Below are 22,147 nucleotides of genomic sequence, written 5' to 3' on the forward strand. Positions count from 1 at the left end.
ATTTAGCTCGTTTGCAGCTTTTTATAACAAGTAAATCTCAAAGTACCTTACGAAGATGATAATAAGCTTTAACACTGCTGTAGCAATGGGACAATCGGGATTCGGAGCAGCTTGCTCATCGTGGCCCAGGAGCAGGGCCAGGAGGAGAGACGAGCTCTCCTGACAGCCGGGAGTCCTGATGGTCTCTGTCTCCCCTCTGTCCGTGCTCCTGGAGCAGGCGTGCGAGAGCAGCGGAACCTCCACCACCACCATCAGGAGCGGCAGGGTAGGACTGGAAGAGAAGCAGGGCTCAGTGCCAGCAAATGATTCCAGTTTTCTGGAACGAGACAGATAGGAAGCACTTGGTAAACCTTGCTTTGAGCTACCCTAGTGTATCTTCACCGCACCTCCTCATGAGGTTTCAGAGACAAGTTGCTGTCTGGGTGGCTCATTCTTCACACACAAGAGGAGAGCAAGAAGAAGAGGAACCAAAGGCTGTATAAATTTCCCCGAACACATTCTTCTGTCTGTGGTGTGGGAGACTGAGGGGTGGCCCTGTCACTCCCGCCACCTTTCCCAGCACAGATGCTGTTGTGATGACTCTGACTCTAGCACCCAGTTCCACTTCAGCCACAGAGTCCTGAATTCACATCACTGACCACATGGACATCGTTGCTCTGAGAGTGAATCTGGTCCAGAGACTGACACGTCTATTAGCGGCTCCGCAGCCGTCCAGTTACAGCAGTCACGGCCCAGGAGCGACCCAACGCGTTTCTTGCAGAGTTCTCCGCTCCAAACCTCCCACCATGTCGTACTCCGCTGGGAGCAGCTATGGCTCTGCAACCAATTACCCCTGCCCGGTGGGTCTGGCCCTCATAAAACCACCTTCTAACAATTTGAACGCGGAGCTGGATGTTCTTCAGGGAGATGTAATTACCTGTAGGCTGTGGACCTTGCCTTGGTAGCCATCTGCCTTCATCCCATCACACCCACCCTCTGTTTGAGACACACAAGCTTCTTGCTGGTTCTTCGGCAGCTCTTTCAACCTGTGTCTTCAAAGGGATTTCCACCTCCAAGACAATCTGAATGCTGGGGGTTATGCCAGGATTTATTTAAGTTATAGGAGGCTACTCTACTTCTGTGGGTCCCTGATCTTCACAATGAAATGGCCACCCAAGTGTATATGGTGTATGTTGTGTCTTTGCTAGTTCAGCTTCTGCCTCTCTTGATCCTCCAGTTTGTGTCACGCTTGTGGCTCCTGGGCCCCTCACACTTGTACCTTCCTGTGTTGTACCTGGACACGGCAGCCACGGAGGGGCAAGAAGCCTCCGTGGGCATTTTTCTTCAGAGGTGGGGTGTAGGTGTTTGGCCCCTTTAAAATGTCCGCTTCGGTTCGTCATTGAAAATGTAAATATTGGCATATAGAACCACACAGATCTTGGGAATACGTTTTAGATTCATAACAGAAAAAGTCCTGTGAATTGTAGTAAGAAAGAAACCAAAATTGTTATAGTGAATTCACCCTAAATTTTGTACATTTCAATTAAAAATTATAACCTGGTTTGAACTGGCAGTAGGTGGGACATAGCTCTTTAAAGTTGAGTTTCTACAACCTGGTTCAGTACTCCCGTAAAAGCTGCAGGGTTCTGTGCAATCCTGTAGGACTGCAAGGGACAGTTGCTCCAGGGAAGCAGAGGGATCTTGAACCTGGGAAAAGACTCCCCCTCGCTGCTAAAGCCGCTCAATGTCGTCATCAAAGAAATTGCAGCCGTTTGTAAAAAGACAAACCAACGCCGACGACCGAGCGAACAAATCACAAAACCAAACCAGGCTCAGCTGGGAAACGTAGACGCTCCTGGGTATTTTCTGCATTGCCAATGTGATGAACTTGGGTCATCAATATTCATGAAATGCAGTAGCTGAGGGCACCCAAGCGCCGCGCAAAGCCTGTGCACGCTCTGCAGGTGCTCGCGCCCTCCTGCCGCTGCCTGCGCGCGGGGCGCAAAGGCGGAGGGAACGTTCGCGTTCGTTAAGCCGCACCTGCAGCTGCTCTCCTGGCTGCCGCTCCGCCGCTGCGGTGGGGAACACCAAACAGCCCCGAGACTGCAACGTCGTAAACCACCCACTGCAGACTTTGCAAGGACAGAGTATTTTTGGTGAGACGAGCGCTCCTGCCCGAAGTCACCCTGTCCTGGGGGATACACCACGTGCATCGCCAAAGCTGACGTCTCAGAATGGTTTTGGCAGTTATACTTGGCGCGGAAAAATCCTTTGCCCTTCTGTGCACCTTTCATGTGTGATTTCTGAACTCCTCTGGAGTAAGTGGCGCTCCTGATTGCATGGCAATGCTTATAACTTGACATTTCCCTCCTTTTAGTCTCTCTGCACTACCTAGGGACCTCGCTCCCTGATCTGCTCGCAGGCTGCCTTGGGTGGCAGCAGAGAGATAAACCTGACTTCCTCCCTTCCTTACCTCATCCCAGTTCTTCCAGCTCTGTCCAGGGTTTGGCTGTCCTCCCCGACACGCAGACTGCAGCCTTGCAGTAATTTCAAACCACAGAATCATAGAAACTAGGATTGGCGGAGGTGGTCAGGGGTTATCCCGTCATCCTTCGCCCTCCAGCGTGATTAAGTGCCTCTTAAACAGTTCTTGACAGCTGCCAGTCTAATCTGCTTTTAAAAGTCTCCAGTGGAAGCGATTCTGTATCACACGTGTGTGAACTATTCTAGTGCGTTATTATCCTTGGGGGCTTACAAAGGGTTTCCTAAATTCTGACCTAAATCTTTCTTGCTGTGTTTTAAGACCAGAAATTCCTGTCCTGCCTCCTTTCTGTAGCTGAAACAGGACCACCTCCTCCTTTTGCAGCAGTCTTTTCCAGTATTTGAAGATGATGATTACCTCTCTCCTCAGTCTTCTAGCCCTGGTTGGAAACAGCCCTGTTTCTTTCAATCTTTCATGTTTTCACATCATTCCCCTCGATTTCTTGCAAAGTCTTTGCAAATGGTCCCATTCTTGGCTGATCAGCGGTGCCCGGCGTGGCTCCCCCTTGGAAGGGCTGGCCTGAAGGAGAGCAAAGCACAGTTCTGTCTCTGCCTCCCTACAGCCTGTTTCTTCTGGAAAAATCTTCTTTTTTGAGCGGTAACTCCGCTTCAGCCTCCCATCAGTGACCGTGTCAGAGTTTCACCAAAACCTCTCAGTTTGTCACAGTTCGTGCCTCCTCCGTAGCGGCAAGGCCTCTTAGCAGAAGATTAGCTTGGTTTGATGTGATTCGCTTTGGACCAAACCACGCTGGCTGTTACTTCTCACCTTGTTCCCCTGTCAATACAGACGGATTTTGTTGACCCATTCAATGTCTTTTCAGGAGTTGAAGGTAGGTTGTCTATGTAATTCCCTGAGTCCTCTTTTCCCCCATTTTAAACCCATTCTTTATGTTTGTTCTGTTCCTGTTTGGACACTTTGTTCTTTATGAGTCCTCAAACCCCCTCGCTCGCAGCTCCGAGGCTGCTTTACCAACCTCCCCGCGTACATCAGTACAAATTAAATCAGACGCAGCCAATTTGGAAACAACCAGCATGTGTAAGAAATCTGTAACCTATTGTATTCTTATTTTAGCCTGAGTCCCCAACCCTTTTTCGCTGACATTTATTGCCAGCCATCTGATTGCAGCTGACCTTTTAAATGAAGACTGAAGTAAAAAAAAAAAATGATTGCATGCTTAGTTCTTTCCTCCAATATTATCACTCACTCCCCAGCACATAGTGAAGGTCCTTCTTTCATTTTACTTTTACTGCTAATGCACCTACAGATTGCCTTCTTGTTCCCTTTCCTTCTCCTCCCCGTTGTGTGCCTTGTCCCTCCCTGTGCCCACGTCCTCGCCCCTGTGCCCGCAGGCACCCAGGCTACCCGTGGGATGAGCGTAGGAGGCAGCGCACAAGGGAAGGCCGGTGTTAAAACAAGCTGGGGAGCAGAGGGAGCCGCGATGGGGCCACGAGCAACACCCAGCATGAGCTGCCTGCGCTTCTGGAGTGCCTTCTGGGTGCCAGCACAGGTCAGACTGTCGAGGACAATCCTGAAGCATGGGAGTTCGGTGCCTTTGCAGTGTTTTCTTAGTAAGAGCTTCGTTAATACGTAAGGCGTGGGAATTTTCCCCATTTCCCAATGGCATGGGAAAAATGCAGTGGCATGTGGGAGGAGAGGTGACCAGCCTCTTCCCTGCTCACTGTTGCTGCTCCCTCCTCACTGTTTCAGCTACCAAAAAACCCATTTACATCTGTGGTTCTGATTCCCTTGAATGTCCGCGGGTCCTTCCTTGCCCTCCCTGTGGGCTCTAACTGTCCCCGTTTAACCTCGTTTCCCTTATTTTGCCTTTACCCACAGGCTCTTCAGTCCTTTGCAAGAGCCAGCCTCACTGGGTGTGCGCCCTGCGGGTGCTCCCGGCCAGCCCTCCTGCCCGGCTCCAGCCTCCCCCTTTGCCTTAGTGCTGCGCCTAATGCAGGCTGTGGGCCTCGCTGGATCGATGCCGACAACCCAGACTGTGCTGGGACCCGTCCCTGGCATCAGCGCCACTAAGCTGGCAGGAACTAGGCGAGCCTCAAAATCAACTTAGCTTTTGCTGCTTAGACCTTGCCCTAGTGAAATTCCTGCAGATTACAGCTGTTTTAGTACAAATGCTCCATCTGATACGAAGCAGGAGGAATACACGGAGAAATCCAGGCGGGCAGACAGCGGTGCCCCCGCTCGCGCTGCAGCAGGAGCCCAAATCCCAGATCCTCGTCTCAAACCACACGGCCCGTGAGGCTCCCCCCGAGCTGGGTGCGCGATGTGGAGCTGCGCTTAACTCGGGTTAAGGCGCCGTGGTGCCGGCGGGTTCCGGCCGGCGGGAGCTGCGGATGAACGAGGCTGCAGACGCCCTTTGCAATGATGCTCATTCCTTTATTGGTGTCACTGCCAGTTTTCTGAAGGGTGCTGGCGCTTTCTGGTCGTTCCCAGCACTGGGTCAAAGCTACATTACAGCGTATCGAAGAGGCGTCCATCCAAAGCCAGAGGGGGTGTGAGATTAATGACCTCTCTCCATACAGTATGTATAATATATATATATTTATAATATGTCCTGTATATTCATATGTATAGAGTGACAAGGATGGGCCACCATACAGTAAACTTTTGATTTCTAAATAAATCACCAGAGCAACAGGCACAAAAATTTGGTCCTAATCAAGGCCCTCACCTTGTTAATCGATCCGAAACAGACCCAAACCCACCCCCTCGCAAAAAAAACACCATGTCCAAACCTGAAACCCAAAATAACTAAACAATTAAACAACAGAAAAAGCGCCCCAGCCCAGCCCCGTACCCCCTCTGGGAGGTGCCCCCTGTACAGTCACTCACATTGACGGTAAATAGATCCCTTGGCTACACGCGCGCGCGCGCCCACGCACACCTACACACGCTCATATGTAAATACACACGCACCAACATACAAAGACCAAAGAACATTACAAATATACATCCGAGGTTGCTGCAGCGATGCAGAGAGGCTGCGGAGGCACCCGAGGCAGAGGGGAAAAAGCTGCCGCGAGCTCGCCCGGCCTCAGCTCAAATCACCAGCATCTGCTTACAACCTTCCTCGGGGTTTGTGCTAAGGAGGTTGGGAGGTCGTCGGCAGCGGCGGAGAGAGACGGGGCGAGTCCTCGGGAGACTGCCCCGGGCCCACGCGCACGACAGATGCGATACGAGCGGCACTTGGATGTCGAAAGCGGCTCCACCCGTCCCCAGCACCGGGTGCTGGTACGCCTGTGCTGTGCTTTGCTGGAGGGGCTTCCACGCGGATCCCGCCGGACCTGGACCTGTCCTTCGCCGTGACACGGATGAGGTTCAGCGTGTGCCATGGGAGACTGGTGAGGCACAAATCCGCCCGTCAACGTGATGCTCCGTGGCCGGGGGCAAGCCAGGGGGAATGAGGGGGCACCATCAGCTCTTGAGCTGGGTAGTGAAGGGAGGGGAAAGGCTGGTTCACAGCCTCAGGGCTCCATGAGCTGCTGATCCGGCTGAAGATGAACTTGGGGCAATTAGAAAACAAGGAAGGGAGGAAAACATATTCCTGCAGGCCACCCTGCAGACAGCTTCTCCCCTTTCTGAGGCCTGTGCTTCCTGACCCTGACTCCCAGATGCCATCTGGAAAACTAAATAAAGAACTGGGTCTCTCATCCGCCCTGTTCCACGGGGCCAGAGTCAGCTTGCTCTGGGGGATGCACACGGACCAGCTCCTGGCTGCTGGTGGGACCCGCGGGCACTCGGACCTCACCCCAAGTCAGGGAAGGGACCCAGCTCTCACTCCTGAAATGCCCTTCCTCCTGCACCCTCCTCCCCAGGCTGAGCACAGACCAGACCCGGCTGCTGCTCGAAGGGGGCGAGCTCAGTCCTGGGAGCGACCTACAGCTTCCAAAACCGCCTACGAGCCAGCCGCTGGGGTGGGGGAGAAGGGGGCAACGATTTCAGAGAGGCAGAAGGTGTTATGGGGCACAGGTGGGGAAGAGAAGATGGTGGCAGAGGGCAACGATCAAGAACACGAGGCAAGACAATGTTACAGGGAATGGGGAGAAGCCACCCCGAGCAGGGGATGTGTCAGGAGGTGGGTGGGAAGCTCTGTGGATGCCCCAGCCTGGCCACAAGCAGCGTGTTGGTGGGACGTGCTCTGCTCTGAAGTTTGCTGATGCTTCTGCTCCATGTCTGCGCCTCGTTCCCTCTCCCTCCCTCACCCCGGTCCTGGGTGCAGGAGTCATCGAGGTGAGCAGTCCTCCAGCAGAAGAAACTCTCTTCATCGCCAGAAGTCAGTCCCTACCTGCAGCCTTCTCAGACCTGCCTTCCCAGGGCCTGGCCTCGGCGCACGTCCATTTGAAGACCCGAATCCTCCCACGTGAACCAGGGGGTCGCTCCCTCGTTCGTTAGGATCTCGTCAAACAACCGGATCTCCCCCATCTCCGCGCATCTGGAAGCCATCCCAGGGAGACCACAGCCGCTGGCCTGGCTCTGCCAGGAGGATCCTCAGCAAGGACCCACCTCCCCTTGACTGACTTGCTGAAAGCCAAGTCGCTCAGGAACATCGAGCGATGTCCCGGCACCCACGTGTGCTGCTGCCTGGGACGGGTTCCAGATCGCCAGAGTGGCCTCAAGGCTTGCCCCCTCGTATCCATTACCCGTTTCACGTCCACCCCTCCATGACCCACACAATCCCCAGGAAATTTCTCCCATGTGCAAGGTGATGTCCACATGGTGTCACCCAGCCCGGAGGAGAGCGATGTTGGCATCGCTCCTCCAGGCATCACCATCTCATCCTGCATTTCTTCACTGCCTTTAGTTGCCAGGACGGTGGGTGCTCTGGTGCCACCCAGGCAGCACTTCCCCCCAGCCTGTGTCTTTGGAGGGGGATGGAGATTTCCATCTCCTGTTCTTGCTGTAAGGAGTTGGTCGCCCACTTGCGCAGGGATGGGAGCAAGCTGGGTGTCAGGCAACCGAAGAGGACAGGGCCAGCCGTCGCAGAGTGTGGCACAGGAGGACAAAGTCCCGGCACCACCGGGACTGACTTGGTTTGGTTAATCTGCAAGCTCTGTCTGTGGCTGGAGCTGGCGTTCCTGAAGCGACAGCCATGCCCAGAAGTCAATGAGATGTCCTTGCTGCCACCAGTGTTGATGCAGGCTGGAGAGTCCCTCCAGGCCTCTGACAAGCCCAGTGTGAGGTGCTGCCACCACGAAGTCTCCAAATCCTTGTAGAAATCACCAAATTCCCTGGGATCCAGCAAAGCAAACCCAGCACCAGAGTCCGGGGCTGCCTCACCTTCTGCCGATGCCACCAGAGTGGGGCATGTGCCCTCTCCTGCCTGCTCCGTGGAGCAGGGTGGGGAGCAGGACGCCGGTGATGCCCGCCCCGGCAGTGCCCCCCTGCCCCAGCCCTGTGCGGGGGCTGCGGCAGCGGCGTGGGGAGGGGTGGGAGCTCAGCGTACCCGAGCAGCGGTCGGCGTGGTGCCCACTGCCAGCCTTGGGTGTCCTCCAGTCCGAACGCGCCTCCTGACTCCGTGCGTCAACCACTCCATAAATAAATACGTTAAATAAATAAAGTGACAGATCCAGATGGGGAGGGGGGACAGAAGGAAGGAGGAGGCAGCTCCCCTCGCCCCGGGGGCTGTTCGTGAGCGTCCCACACAAACACGCGCACACAAAGTAGCTGAAGACAAAGACGAACTGGGACCAGTGGAGGTGGTGCCGGCTGGGGCCCCTTCCTCGGCCGTCGGCAGGGCACAGTCCTCGCTGCGAGGCGGTGCGGGGGACGAGGGGGTCCAGGACATCACTCCTGAGCTGGCATCGTGGCGGCGCGCGGGGAGCTGGAGGTGAGGGACACATGCGTTGTGGAGGATGGCAGTGACCGCGGCGTCTGGCACCTGGACGGGGAGGCAGACTGAGAAAAACTGGTTTCTTCTCCTTCCCCTTCCCCTGCATCCCGCTGTCCCCGAAATCCAGCCATTTCCTCAGTCACTTGCAATGCAGGGAGAACCAAGGGACACCCAGAGTTGGGCAGGATGATACCTTGTGTCTTATCATCCGGGATATACGCGTATCACAGAGTCATAGAACGGTTTGGGTGGGAAGGGACCGCTAAAGGCCACCCAGCCCAACCCCCTGCCATGAGCAGGGACACCTTCAACCAGAGCAGGTTGCTCAGAGCCCCGTCCAGCCTGGCCTTGGGTGTTCCCAGGGATGGGGCATCGACCACCTCTCGGGGCAGCCTGGGCCAGGCTTTCACCGCCCTCACAGTAAAGAATTTCTTCTTAATATCTAACCTAAACCTACCAGCTTTCAGTTTAAAACCATCACCCCTCATCCCATCCCTACACTCCCTGAAAAAGGGTGCATCCTCATCCTTCCTACAGTCCCCCTTCAAGCCCCGAAAGGCCGCAATAAGGTCTCCCTGCAGCCTCCCCTTCCCCGGCTGCACAACCCCAGCTCTCCCAGCCCGGCCTCGCAGCAGGGGGGCTCCAGCCCTCGGAGCATTTCTGTGCCCCCTCTGGCCCCGCTCCAACAGCCCCGTGTCTGTCCCGTGCTGAGATGTATATGACGATATACGACATCATCACCCTATTTTTAATACTTATCCAACAATCGTTACCAAAGCAATGTCACCCATATTTTAGAATCTGCTCACACCCCAACAACTCAAGGCCAGTTTCAACCCCAAAAGGAACGGGGGGGGCTCGCAGCTCTGCTGAGACTCCTCCGTCTGCCCCACACGGAGCATCCCGGCCGCGCCGCAGCCCCCACGCATCCCCCCCACACGCCGGCGCTTACCAGGAGCGGGACTTCCTCACCCGGGAGGCTGCCGGCCTCTCCAGGAGGCTGTCCAGGTGCATCAGCCTCTCCAGGTGCAGAGCCCGAGGGTCCTGCTCTGCCAGGTCCCTGCTACGCTCGAACTCGAAGATGGCCGGAGGGGAGAGGTCCAGCTCCAAGAACATGATGTTCTCAGCCTGCAGCAAGAGAGGGCAAAGGGAAAACCAATGCGAGGAGTCACCGTGTGGCAAAACACAGCTACTGCTCCGGCAAGTTCACACTACCAAGAGAAGCTGACGGGGATGCCAGCGAGCAGGACCCTCCTCTGGCTGCCACAGCCACAAGGCAAGCTCAAAACTGGAGCCCAGGCTCCCTGCCCTGCTCAGGATCTTCTGGTCTTTCCTGGGGCTGAGGCCAGCAGGGAAGGCTGAAAGGCCCCGTCCCTTCAAACGGCAGCAGCTGCCGGTGAGCCAGAGCTCAAGGACCGGCTGGGACCACGGCCACCGATCCTGCCAAGTGGGAGGATAAAGCTGGGAGCCTGAACTGGCGTATCCCAAATCATCGGGAGCTTGTTTGCTCCGTCTTCTCTCCCACTGGTTATCCACCCACGCATATATCCGCTCAACCATCCACCCATCCAACAACCCCTACACCCACCCATCCACCCACCGACCCACCCACCGACCCATCCATCCATCCATCCATCCATCCGTCCATCCATCCGTCTGTCCACCCATCCGTCTGTCCATCCATCTGTCCATCCATCTGTCCATCCGTCCATCCATCTATCCATCCATCCATCCATCCATCCATCCATCCGTCCGTCCGTCCGTCCATCCATCCATCCATCCATCCATCCGTCCATCCATCCATCCATCCATCCATCCGTCCATCCATCCATCCGTCCATCCATCTGTCCGTCCATCTGTCTGTCCATCTGTCTGTCCATCTGTCCATCCATCCATCTGTCCATCCATCTGTCCATCCGTCCATCCATCTGTCCATCCATCCATCCATCCCTCCAACCCTCCGTCCATCCATCCATCCGTCTGTCCATCCATCCGTCTGTCCATCCACCCGTCTGTCCATTCCTCCATCCCTCCATCCTTCCATCCCTCCGTCCATCCATCCATCCATCCATCCATCCATCCATCCATCCATCCATCCGTCCATCCATCCGTCCATCCATCCGCCCATCCATCCATCCATCCCTCCCTCCATCCATCCATCCATCCACCCATCCATCTGTCCATCCACCCGTCTGTCGATCCACCCGTCTGTCCATCCCTCCATTCACCCATCCCTCCCTCCATCCATCCATCCATCCACCCGTCAACCCATCTGTCCTTCCACCCATCCCTCCCTCCGTCCCTCCATCCATCCGTCTGTCCGTCTGTCCACCCACCCACCCCATTTATCCAGTGACTTCTTGTCCCCCCAGCAGGCACCAGTGCCCTCTGGCTTACCCGGTACCGAGGATGAGACCCCATGGCCATGGCCACGCGGGCGTACTGGCTGATGGGTCTCTTGTACCCCACCGCAGAGGTAGGCCGCTTCTTCATTTGGCTGCTGTTTCTAAAAATAGAGAGGCAAGTTCATTAGAGAACATAAATTCCTACTGAAAATGCATCCAAAGAGTGACCGGTCGAGCTTGTCTACAGTGCGTGAAGGGTGGCCCTTCCTGCTGGGGCTTGGCTTGGAGAGGATTTCCACCTGTAGGCACCTGTAAGCGTCCCGGGGTCCCTGCTACCCCCCAGCCCGGGGACATCCCTGCCCTGCAAGCACAGGCTTCGTGCCTGCGGGCCGGCAGCGCTGGGGCAGAGCGTGGGTCGGGGCCGGGGACGTACCCTCCGGTGGGCACCAGCGGCTGGAACTTCCACTGGTCCTCCTCACCATCGAAGTACAGCCGGTTCATGATCTTGTTCTTCTCTTCTGGTGGGATGAAGTTCTCGATGATCAAGTACCTGAGCAAATGACCAGCCGAGAGAGACGGAGTGGGAGCAAGGGGGTGGGAAGGAGTAGGAGGGGAAGGAGTTAATGTGACAAGTGACAGAAAACAGGTCGGAAACAGAGAGGAAAGGGATGCCAGGAAGCGGGGGAGACACAAGGAAATGGGAAAACATCCAGAAGATGGAAACACGATGGAGATGGCGAGGTTGAAGCAATAGATGCGGCCAGTGGAGAGGCGATAGAGGCAGGAGAGGGAGGGCAGAGGAAGACAGTGGTCAAAGAGGAGCAAAGACACTGGGGCAGCTCTGCAAGCTTCCTCCAGGCAGGAGCCCCCACCTCCCCTCCGCTCCCGCCCGCTCCCCCGGCTGCCTGACCAGAAAATAAAACAAAGCTCAATGATGCAAAATAGACCCCAAAGGGAATCTTTTTTTCCCACATTTTTGGGGTCAAATTGAGCGGCTGCAGGAAATTATCTCAGGTCAATGAGTTGCTTCATCGAGTCCCCGGCTTTTAAAAGGTCTGAATCACTTTCGAAGGGAAAGGTAGCAAAATTTGAGATTAATTTCTGTTTCTAGTAAAAGTATAAATACCTTGAAAATGCTAAAGTACTTATATACGTTGGGGTGTGTGTTTTTTAAAGATACTGAATAAGATTGTTGCTTGAAGTGAAAACAAACCCACCAGAGGTGGTGGACCAGCAGCCGCATCTCCTGCTGGGAGGTTCCTGGAGGGAAAATGCTGCCCGGCCTCACCGGGTGCCACTGTCGTGCCGGGGGCTGCCACGGGGCTGGGGCTCACGCCGAGTCCCCCCAAGGCTCTCTCCCTCCGAGGGCTGCGCTGGGGCTGCAGCAGGTCTCCCGCTGCCCTCAGGGGACACTTACCGCCGGCTCCCACCGTCCACAGCCCGCACTGCTGCTGCGCCGTCCTTTCTGCTTGTGTGTTTTCTGGTTTTTCACCTTTCCCAGCAACTTTTTAATACTCTCGTGTGCAACTCACCCGGCTCAAGAGGTTTAATATGTTTTACACCTTCTGCCACCGCTGACAGGGCAGGAAGCGCTCCGTTGTCCCTGTCAGCAGGTGTATCGCTGCCTCCAGCTGAGCACCCCGGCTTTGCTCTGACACCCCAGCTCTGCTCTGGCACCCCAGCTTTGCTCTGGGCACCCCAACTTTGCTCTGCACACCCCAGCTCTGCTCTGGGCACCCCAACTTTGCTCTGCGCACCCCAGCTCTGCTCTGGGCACCCCAGCTCTGCTCTGGGCACCCCAACTTTGCTCTGTGCACCCTAGCTCTGCTCTGGCACCCCAGCTCTGCTCTGGGCACCCCAACTTTGCTCTGCGCACCCCAGCTCTGCTCTGCACACCCCACCTCTGCTCTGGGCCCCCCAGCTCTCCTGTCTGCACACCCCAGCTCTGCCCTACACGCCCGATGGGGCTGCGCCCGGGCGCAAGGGACGCACGACCACCTACTTGAGCTTCAGCTCCCGCGTCTGCTCGTTCTGCGCCTCCTCCAGGTCCTGGCGCACGCGGATGTACTCGTCGTGCTGGTCCTGGATCTCCGCCTTCACGGCCTGCAGCTTGGCGTACAGCTGGGGGAGAGGAGCAGCCCCTCAGCCCCACGGCTCAGGGGCTGCGGCGAGCCCCGGGGCTCCGGCGGCCGGAGGGACGGCCGTCCCTGCCTGCCACGCTCTCACCTTCTTCAGCTTCTTGGTTTTGATCTCCACCTCCTGCTGCAGGGAGGTGTAAGTCTCCCGCAGCTCCATGGTCTCCTCGTCCCGCAGCAACATCTCCTGCTGCATCTCCCGCTCCCGGCGTTTCTGCAGCGCAGGGGGAAACGCTCAGAGCCGGGAGGGGGATCCGGCCCCCCGCAACGGCCCCGTCACCCGCTTAGGCCGGGTCAGGCCCCCGCGCCGGTACCTGCTCGGCTATCTCCTGCCGCTTCAGCTCCAGCATCTTCTGCTGCTCGTTGGTGTGGTCCACGATGGTCCTGCCACCGATGAGCAGCTTGCTCTCCATGGCCTGGGGGGTGCAGAGCAGGCTGGGAGGTCAGGGCACGGCCCCCCCGGGTTTGCCCCAGGCCATCCTCGCCGCGTGAACACCCCGTGTCCCTGAACACCCCGTGTCCCTGGCTGCCGTCCTGGGCTCCCTGTCCTCACCCCTGGTTTCAGGGAGGTGTCAGCTTTCAGTGCAGGACATGCCTTGGTCCCCAGCTGATGGGGACCAAGGAACGAGGACATGGGCACCGAGGAGCGAGGGGCTGGTTCAGGGCAGCGGTGGGGGCTGGAGCGGGGGGTGTGAGGGACGTGCCCCCTCCGCAGGGACGTGCCGTGGGGCCCCTGGCGACGAGCCCGGGCTGGTTCGGGTCCCGCTTCCTTCCGCACAGCTGCGACCCTGCAGGATGCTGCGGACGTGCAGCAGCTGCCGGCAGCGGGACCCGGCCCCAGCCGAGCCGAGCCGGGCGGGGGGCTCTGCCCCGAGGCCCCCAGGACCTGCTGGGGGGGACGCCGCAGGGAAACCACCCGCAGCGGCACTTCCCGCAGCTCAGCCGGGAGCTGGGACTGCGCGTATGCACCCCATTGCACCCCCCAACCCCACCCCGCCACCCCCACCCCACCCCAGCTGCTCTTTGCCTCCCCGGGGAACGGGGCTCCCCCGTCCCACCGCTGCACCCCCACACATCTATCGGTGTCCGTGCACGCGTCCGTGCACGCACACGCCTGTGCGCGGTCACACCCCCGCACACAAACACACGCTCGTACACCCGCGCGTGTGCGTGTGCATTTCTACACGCGTGCTCAAGCGTGCAGCTGTTTACGCTTGCACAAGCGCACGCTCTCCTTTGCCCCCTGCACGCACACGCTTGCGTGCAGCCCCCCACGCACCCACGTTGAGTACACACACGCACCCCTGCGTGCCCATGCACGCGCATGTTGGTACACTCACGCGTGCCCACGCGTGTGCACAGGCACAGGGGTGTGCACACACGTGCCGGGTGCGTGCACCCCCGGCGGACACGCGTGCACACACGTGTCGGTGTGCGTACAAGCGCCGGGTGCCTGTGCACACCCACGCATGAGGTGGGCACGCTACGCAGCGGGTGTCTGCACGCCCGTGCAAGACGCGTGTGCACAGGGTGCGTGCACGCCCGCAGCCGTGTCACCGTGTCAGGGTGTCAGTGGGACAGCGCGGCTGGCGCCGGGGAGGGAGGGGACACCCTGCGCCCCCCATGGCTGCGGCTCAGGGCCACGAGCAGGGATGGGGCCAGACGTCCCCGTGCCACCACGCCGCCGCACACGGCTTTAAAAATTAATCACCGAGACAGCGCCAGCGCCACTCGCTGCCATCCCCGGGGTGTCCCTGCCAGACGCCGACCACCACCGCACGCCTGCCCTCGCCCGCGGGCACGCCTGCTCGGGGTCCCTCTGCACCCCCTGAATGGAGAGCCCCAAATGCAAAGCTCCCCCCCTGCTCCTTACTGTGCCTGGACCCCCGGGATCCCCCCGCCGCCACAGCCAAGGCCCTGCCAGGCAGGAGGGCCGGGACGCCACGCCGAGGGGGGACGCTGGCACTGGGGGGACACACGCGGCCTTCATCGGTGCCACCAGCACCTGCCCCTGGGCAGGGCTCTCCCAGGGGGTGCTGTGTCCCCCCAGCAGTACTGTGCCCCCCCAGCTGCACCCCAGCACCACCTTGGGCACAGAGGTGGGGGCTCAGGCAAACCGCAGACCCCTGTTCACACCGACAGCTCTTTGGGGTGATATTCTATTATTTCCCCTATTTTTCCACTACTTTTTCCCCTTCCTGGCCCTACGTGGGACAGACATGGGGGCGCGTGGCGTAGGATTTTAGGAGGAGCAAGCAGCACCCCCAGCACCCGTAGGACAACCCCTGCGTCCGTACCACCAGTTCCCACCTTCCCCCAGCCCCGTGAGACCCTCACAGCTGTTTGGTCCCACGGGTGCCCCATGCAGCCCCCCCAACCCTGCTTTACTCCCCCAGACCCCGACACTGGGGATTCCTCCTTCCTCCTGGCCCTGCCGCCTTCACTAGGGTGCCGATGGCTGGGTGCTTTGCCGGAAAGCCACCGGGTTGCCATGGTGGGGGGCTGAGACCCCCAAGGGCAGCCCCCCCTGCCCAGCCCCATGCCATCCCCTGCCAAGGTGGGCTGGGGGACTGGGGCTCTATGGGCCCCTTGCCCCTCACACCCCCTCCTCCAAAGCCAGTTCTGGGCTGGTCCCAGTTGCACCCTGTGCTGGGGAGTGTCCCCTGTGCCCTGCCAGGGCACGTCCTGCCCCAGCAGCATTGGGGGGGACCGGGTGGGTGCTGGGAAGATGCTCAGCCAGGGCAGTGTGCTGCCACCCCTCCCACGGCGCTCACCGCCGGCTCCCACCTTTGCCGTGGGATTACGGGGTTTCTTAGCGCTGCCGTTTTCTCCCTGCCAAAGCCTTTATTCCCTCTAACGAAGACGACTCCCAATCTTCTTTAGCGCATGGGACAGATTGAACGCTAAGCCTCTCATGGGAACTCATTTCCGGCACCCAAATAACTTCCCTGGTACTTTCTCACCCGCTGACCCCGACCTCAGCACCCGGCAGAGCCATCAGACGAGAGGCCCGGAGCCCTGGCCAAGCCGGGGCAGAGGCTCCGCTGCAGCCGGCTGCTGCGGCACGGCCCGTCGGCTGGGTGCCACGGTGCACATCTGGGTGCCGCGGTGCACATCTGGGTGCCACGGTGCACATCTGCTGGGCAGGCTGGCCCCTGCCTCGCCGAGCTCGATGCCACCCACGTGTCGCAGCCGGATGGTGGGGCCGGGCCCCGGCTGTGCCAGAGGTCAGACGCAGAGCCTGCCTCCATGAGTGTGACGGCAAGACGGGGTCCAGCGTGCCCAGCCCGTGTGTGTGCAGGGCACCCGACCCCCCAGTCACCGCAGCTGCCTCTGCCACGGTCACTCCGGAGGCCTGAAACACATGAGCAGGACACAGGGCTCTTTTCAGACCGGTGCCTCCGTGCCTGGCCCTGCTGCGTGCCAGAGCTGCCCACGGGTGCCGGGAAGCCACCCAGTGCCCCCTGCAATGTCCCCCCCCCGGCTCTGCCCAGCAGGGTGAGCATCGCAGCAGGCTCTGCCCCTCCATGGCTGGCACGGCGGGGGGTTTTGCCCCCTGGGGTGACACCTCTCTGCGGTGACCGTACGGTACCCCCATGGCCAGAGGATCCCGGTGTGCAGAGCAGCTCTGAAGGCCACCGAAGGGGACGCGGCGTCATCTCGCCTCCAGCCCTGCCTTGTTACTCAGCAGTTACAGGACACACGGTGGCCCCGAGCCAGCCTTGCTGCACCGTGCCGGATGAGGAGGCCGTGCGGGACGGCTGCCAGCGACAATCTGCACTCCATGGTGGCGGGGGGCACGGGCTGTGAGGCACCCACCCCTGCACCAAGCATCCCGCTCTGCCGGGCCACCCATCACGGGACATCCGTCACGCCAGCCGGGGACCGGCGTCCCCGCCATGGCTCTGTCCCGGTGGCACGTCCCAGTGTGAGCCCACGGGTCTCTGTGCAGGCATCCAGGCATGGCCATGCATCCCTGGGCATGGCCGTGCATCCCTGGGCATGGCCACACGTCCCTGGGCATGGCCGTGCATCCCTGGGGCTGCAACAAACACGGCTCTGGCCATGGAGGGGGGCCGGAGGGCATCCCCCTGCTCAGCCCCCGAATTCCCAGGCAGGGACGGACACCCCGCGCGCGTCCCCGCCTGGAGGGCTCCGTGCTCGGTCACCAGCCCGGCCACCGCATCCGGGCCACCGCGGTGATGGAGGGGCTGTGCCGGAGCGTGACGCGGCAGGGTCAGGGTGCTGGGGCTCCCTCCCTGCCGCCGTGCCTGTTTTCCCAGCCCCGCGCTCACGCCAGCCCTGCAGCAGCCGCGGGTGGGTGGGAGGGGGTCAGGACCCCCAGTCTCACCGGGAACAGAAGCAGGGCTTCCGGGGGGAACAGTGGTGCAGCCCCAGACCCCCGGCACGGCTGCCTGGGGCTGGGCTGGGGCTGCCGCGGCCCCTCTCACACTCAGCCCAGCATCCCCTAAGCCGGTGGCATGCCACGCCTGGAGGGTGCTGATAACATGCCCCCACCCACCCCGCTCCATCTCGGGGGTGCCAGGAAGGGTCTGAGGTGGGGAGGGGGGTCCCTGCAGAGCTGCCAGGCCCTGCCTGTGGGCTCACAGCCCTGCCCGTCCCCAGCAGAGCCCTGGCGGATCTGAGGCGGGAGCCATGGGGTGGGACAGGCTGGGGGAGCAGGCGGGGGGCCGGCTGAGTCGTGCCCCCAGCCTCAGCCCTGGGCGTGTTCCTGGGGCCACCGGGGATGAACGTGCAGCGTCACCCCCCCACCCCGCCCGCAGCAAGATGCTTTGTTGTGCCGAGGTGGACGAGACCCGAGCGCAGCAACCTCGTGCCTCCGGTGATCAGCTCCCTCACGGCCCTTCCCGCCCCGCGGCCCCAGGAGCTCTCACGCGAGGTCCCCACACAGGTCCGTGCCCAAGGGCAACCCCTGCCCACCACCCGCAGGAGGACGGGGCTGCCCTTGGGGACCCTGCTTGGGCACCCCACGAGGGGCTGGACCTGCCACGCGGGTCGTGCCCCAGCATGGCTTGCAACGGCGCGTGGCAACACGCACCTTGTACTTGGTGGCCAGCAGCTCCGTGGCCTCCTGCTCCTTCCGCAGATCCTCTATCATCTTTTCCTTCTCCTGCAGCAGCTTCTGCTTCTCCTCGCTCACCAGGCTGTGGTCATCCTGAATAGCAGCTTTCTCCTCTTCCAGCCTCTCCTTCTGCTCCTTCAAGTAATTCTCCATGTTCTTCTCCAGGCCGTCCTCATTGTCGTCCTCCCCTTCGTTCTCCGTGGCACTTTCTCCGTCCACGGCTTTCTTCCTCCGGCTGCTCCTTCTCCTCTTCTTCCCCAGCATGCCGCGTTTCTCCAGCTGGGCTTTCAGCCGGACAATCTCCTCCTGGAACTCCCGCAGCAAGGTGTCCTTGGGGTCCTCGTTCACCCGGGGCTTGTTCTTGATGTTCTTGGCCCTGTTGGCGAACCTGAGGGTGGAGAGGCTCTCGTCGTAGCTGTGGGAGGCCGGGCCCAAGGTGGCCACCATGATCGTCTTGGCGTTGCCCCCAAGGGAGTCCTGCAGCAGGCGGGTCAGCTTGGAGTCCCGGTAGGGGATGTGCGTGCTCTTGCCGTCCACAAGGGCGGAGATGACGTTGCCCAGGGCGGAGAGGGAGAGGTTGATCTTGGACGCTTCCTTGGGGCGCTCGCCATGGGCCCCCATTTTGCTCTGGCGCTCACTGCCGGCCAGGTCCACCAGGTTGAGCTTGCCCACGCGGATGTGCTCCTCGCCGTCCGGCCCCGTCTCGCTGCACTCGATGGTGATGAGGAAGATGGCGTGGGAGCGGGAGCTGTGCTCGTTCATGTTGGTGCTGCCCACGGACCGCGTCTGGCTCCCCAGGTTCATCACGTGCTCGATCTCCTTGACGTTCTTGGTCACGAAGGAGGAGAGGTCCTTGATGTACACCCCCGTCTCGGGGTTCTCCTTCAGCTCCAGCTTCTTGCTCTGGTCCTTGGCGAGGAGGTCCCTGATCTCCTCCTGGTAGATCTCCAGGTACGAGGCCCTCACCAGGTACTGCTGGTTCTGCGAGCGGGAGATGTGGGTGAAGATGTGCTCGAAGGAGATGGGGATGATGCCCCGCTTCTCCGGCTCCGCCCAGGCCCCCTGCATGGTGTAGGTCTTGCCGGTGCCAGTCTGGCCGTAGGCGAAGATGGTGCCGTTGAAGCCCTGCAGCACGGAGTCGATCAGCGGCCGGACCGTCTCGTCGTAGAGATCCGCTTGCTTGGAGCTGGCGTCGTAGACGGCGTCGAAGGTGAAGGTCTTGGGCAGCTCGCCGGGGGCGGCGCGGGGGTTTCGGATGCTCACCTGCCCCAGCTTCACGTCCAGCTCCAGGACGCGTTCGTAGCCCGCCGCCTCCTCTTTCCTGCTCATGGGGCGGCAGCGGGCCACCACCTTCAGCGCCTCGCAGCCGCTGCGGGACTTACCGGCCATGGCGGCGGCGGGCGGGGCCGGGCGGCGGCGGCGGCGGCGGCGGCGGCGGCGGCGGCGGCGGCGGCAGCGGCGGGGCGCGGGGGGGGGGCTCAGCCGCGCCGCCCCCGCAGCATCCCCCGGGCCGGGAGCGGGGCCGGGCGGGGGCCGCGGTCGCAGGCGGGGAGCGGGGTGCGGGGGGCCGGGGGGCGGCGGGGCGGCCCCGCCGGGCGTTCGCTCATGGCAGCGCGGCCGCTGCGCCCCGGCCGTGTGCGGGGCCGGGCGGGACGGGCAGGGCGGGCAGCGCGGCTGATTCGCTGCCGCCCCGCAGACGGGCACACGCACGGAGCCACGCACGGGCCCACGCACAGGCAGGGACGCGGGAGGGAGGGAGCGCTGCCGGCCCCGGCCCCCGCCCGGGCACGCCGGGAGCTGTAGTCCTGGCTTTGTGCTGGGCCGGGGCGGGGGGCGAGGGGAGGGAGCGGGGCGGGGGTCGGGGGCGGGGGGTGTGAGAAGGCAGGATTGGGGGGGGCGGGATGGAGGGTAGAGAATGCGGGATCAAGATGCAGGACTGGGATGGGGGATGAAGGATGCAGGTCTGGGATGCAGGATTGGGATGGGGGATGAAGGATGCAGGTCTGGGATGCAGAACTGGGATGGGGGATGAAGGATGCAGGTCTGGGATGCAGAACTGGGATGGGGGGTGAAGGATGCAGGACTGGGATGCAGGACTGGGATTGGGGGTGAAGGATGCAGGACTGGGATGCAGGATTGGGATGGGGGATGAAGGATGCAGGTCTGGGATGCAGGACTGGGATCGGGGATGAAGGATGCAGGACTGGGATGCAGGACTGGGATGGGGGATGAAGGATGCAGGTCTGGGATGCAGGACTGGGATGGGGGATGAAGGATGCAGGTCTGGGATGCAGAACTGGGATGGGGGATGAAGGATGCAGGTCTGGGATCAGGACTGGGATGAGCAATACAGGGTACAGGATGTGGGATATGGATTCAGGACTGGGATGCGGGATGCAGGGTACATGATGTGGGATAAGGGATGCAGGATGTGGGGTGCAGGGGGCATGATGTGGGATAAGGGACACAGGACTGGGATGCAGGGTGTGGGATGGAGGACAGCAGAGGCAGGAGAGGGCAGGGGAGGTGCCCAGCCCCAGCAGTCCAGCAGAGACAAAGCTCTTTCCTTGGGCCTGGCACTGCAACAGGGATATTCCCCTCAGCCCATCTCCTGTGGGGCCAGGGCAGCGTCACCCTCGCCAGGTGATTTATTTCAGGGTCACAGGCTGCACATGGCCCTCATGGCAGCAACCCCTGGCCTCCCAGTCCCCATCCCAGGTCCTGTCCCTCTGCCAGCCCCGGTATGGCTGGTGGGTCCCTGCACCGGCTCGCTTGCAGCCCGGCAGCAATAATCCCCGGCACCTTACGGGAGAGGCAGTGCGAGGCTTTGGTGGGAGATTAAACATTCTTGTGGTTAATCGAGTCTCAGCAGCCGCCCGTTCTCCGGAACCAGAGATTATCCCATAATTAATTAATTAGGGTATTCGCTGCCATACGCAGGATTGCCTGGTGCAATCCAAGTCCTCTGTCTCCAGGAGGAGCTTTTGGGGCGGACACGGCCCCCTCCCCAAAGGCACAGCCCCAGCCACGGAGGACAATGGAGGGCAGGATGGGGGGTGCGGAAGGGGGATGCAGCAGGGATGGAGGGGAGATGGAAGTGGGAAGGGGGGATAACGGAGGGTGGATGCAGCCGGGGGCGGGTGGTGAAGGCAATGGGAGGGCGGTGGAGGAGGGATGGAGGGGGATAGAAGCTTCATGGGAGGGCATGATGGAGGGGGGCGGAAGGGGGGATGCAGCAGCGATGGAGGGGGGCGGAAGGGGGATGGGAGGGACGATGCAGGGGGGTGGAGGCCGTGGTGGAGGCGGATGGGGATGACGGGGAGGGTGGGGAAACAGAGGGGCAATGGAGGGTATGGGGGGTCTGTGAAAGGGGGATAGAGAAGGGATGGAGGGGGCGATGGGAGATGGAGGGGGGAAGGAAGGCAGGCTGAGCAGGGGATGGTGGAGGCTGTGGAGGGGGTGACTGCTGGGGCTGGGGCTGCCCCCACCCCAGTGCTGGAGGAGGAGGACGGGGCACTGCAGGCTGGGGTTCATGCCGCGCCAGGCTGCGGAGAGGGGCCGGGCAGCACCGTACCCAACGCGTGTGTCCAGGGCAGCCGTGGCTCCACGCTCCCCCTCGCCTCGGCCTCTTGCAGCGCCCCATAGCACCACCGCAGCCTCCGGGGATGATGCAGGGCAGGATGGGGGTCTGCACAAGGGGAAGGGGCTGCCCACGGGACCCTGCAGATGCCCCATACCGTGGGCATGGCGTCAGCCCCGCCATAGGGCCAGCACAGGCCTGATTATCCCGTCCCTGCTGCAGCCCCCAAGTCCTGGCCCCCTCCCAAATCCCCGTGCCACGGGGCAGGGACCCTGGTGCTGCCCGGCTCTGCCTGTGGCACCGGCCCGGCATCCCCACAGTGGATGGGTTCAAGGGCGCTGTAGCCCCGAGCCCCCGGCAGCCCCAAGCATGGTGCCCCCGCCCCTAATGCCCCACAGGACCCTGCTGCGGTGTCGGGTAGGTGACACGTACGGAGGGGGTGACATTTAGGCAGGGCACGACATAAGGGCAAAGTGACACAGAGGGACAGGGTGACATGTCGGGAGGGGGTGACAGGTAGGGGCAGAAGGGTGCGGAGGGACACAGTGCCATGTAGGGCAGGGTGACATGTAGGGACGGTCCCTCGCCCGCAGGTGTCAGCACCGGACTGGAGCCTGCTGCTGGTGGCCAGTGGCCTC

The 22,147-nt window shown here is 61.0% G+C and overlaps 1 protein-coding gene across 1 annotated transcript; it reads right to left on the bottom strand.

Annotated features, from left to right (window-relative positions):
* Positions 1–5,055: 5,055 nt before the first annotated feature.
* Positions 5,056–19,387, bottom strand: KIF3C (kinesin family member 3C). The gene is made up of 8 exons (XM_075086350.1): positions 17,906–19,387; positions 13,161–13,262; positions 12,938–13,060; positions 12,714–12,832; positions 11,145–11,261; positions 10,764–10,872; positions 9,319–9,494; positions 5,056–8,414 (listed from the first exon to the last, which is right to left on the bottom strand). Exons 1-8 carry the CDS (start codon positions 19,316–19,318, stop codon positions 8,321–8,323), a joined length of 2,253 nt encoding a protein of 750 aa, XP_074942451.1. The 5' UTR covers positions 19,319–19,387; the 3' UTR covers positions 5,056–8,320.
* Between the last annotated feature and the right edge of the window lie 2,760 nt (positions 19,388–22,147).

Source organism: Phalacrocorax aristotelis, chromosome 3 (genome assembly GCF_949628215.1).
Source record: "Phalacrocorax aristotelis chromosome 3, bGulAri2.1, whole genome shotgun sequence".
NCBI classification, from domain to species: Eukaryota; Metazoa; Chordata; class Aves; order Suliformes; family Phalacrocoracidae; genus Phalacrocorax; species Phalacrocorax aristotelis.

Coding starts and splice junctions, on each gene's coding strand:
- KIF3C (XM_075086350.1), bottom strand. CDS start 19,318: ATGGCCGGTAAGTCCCGCAGCGGCTGCGAGGCGCTGAAGGTGGTGGCC. Junction 13,061..13,160: donor GGCAGGAGATAGCCGAGCAG/GTACCGGCGCGG, acceptor CCTGCGCTGCAG/AAACGCCGGGAGCGGGAGAT. Junction 10,873..11,144: donor CCGCTGGTGCCCACCGGAGG/GTACGTCCCCGG, acceptor CTCTATTTTTAG/AAACAGCAGCCAAATGAAGA.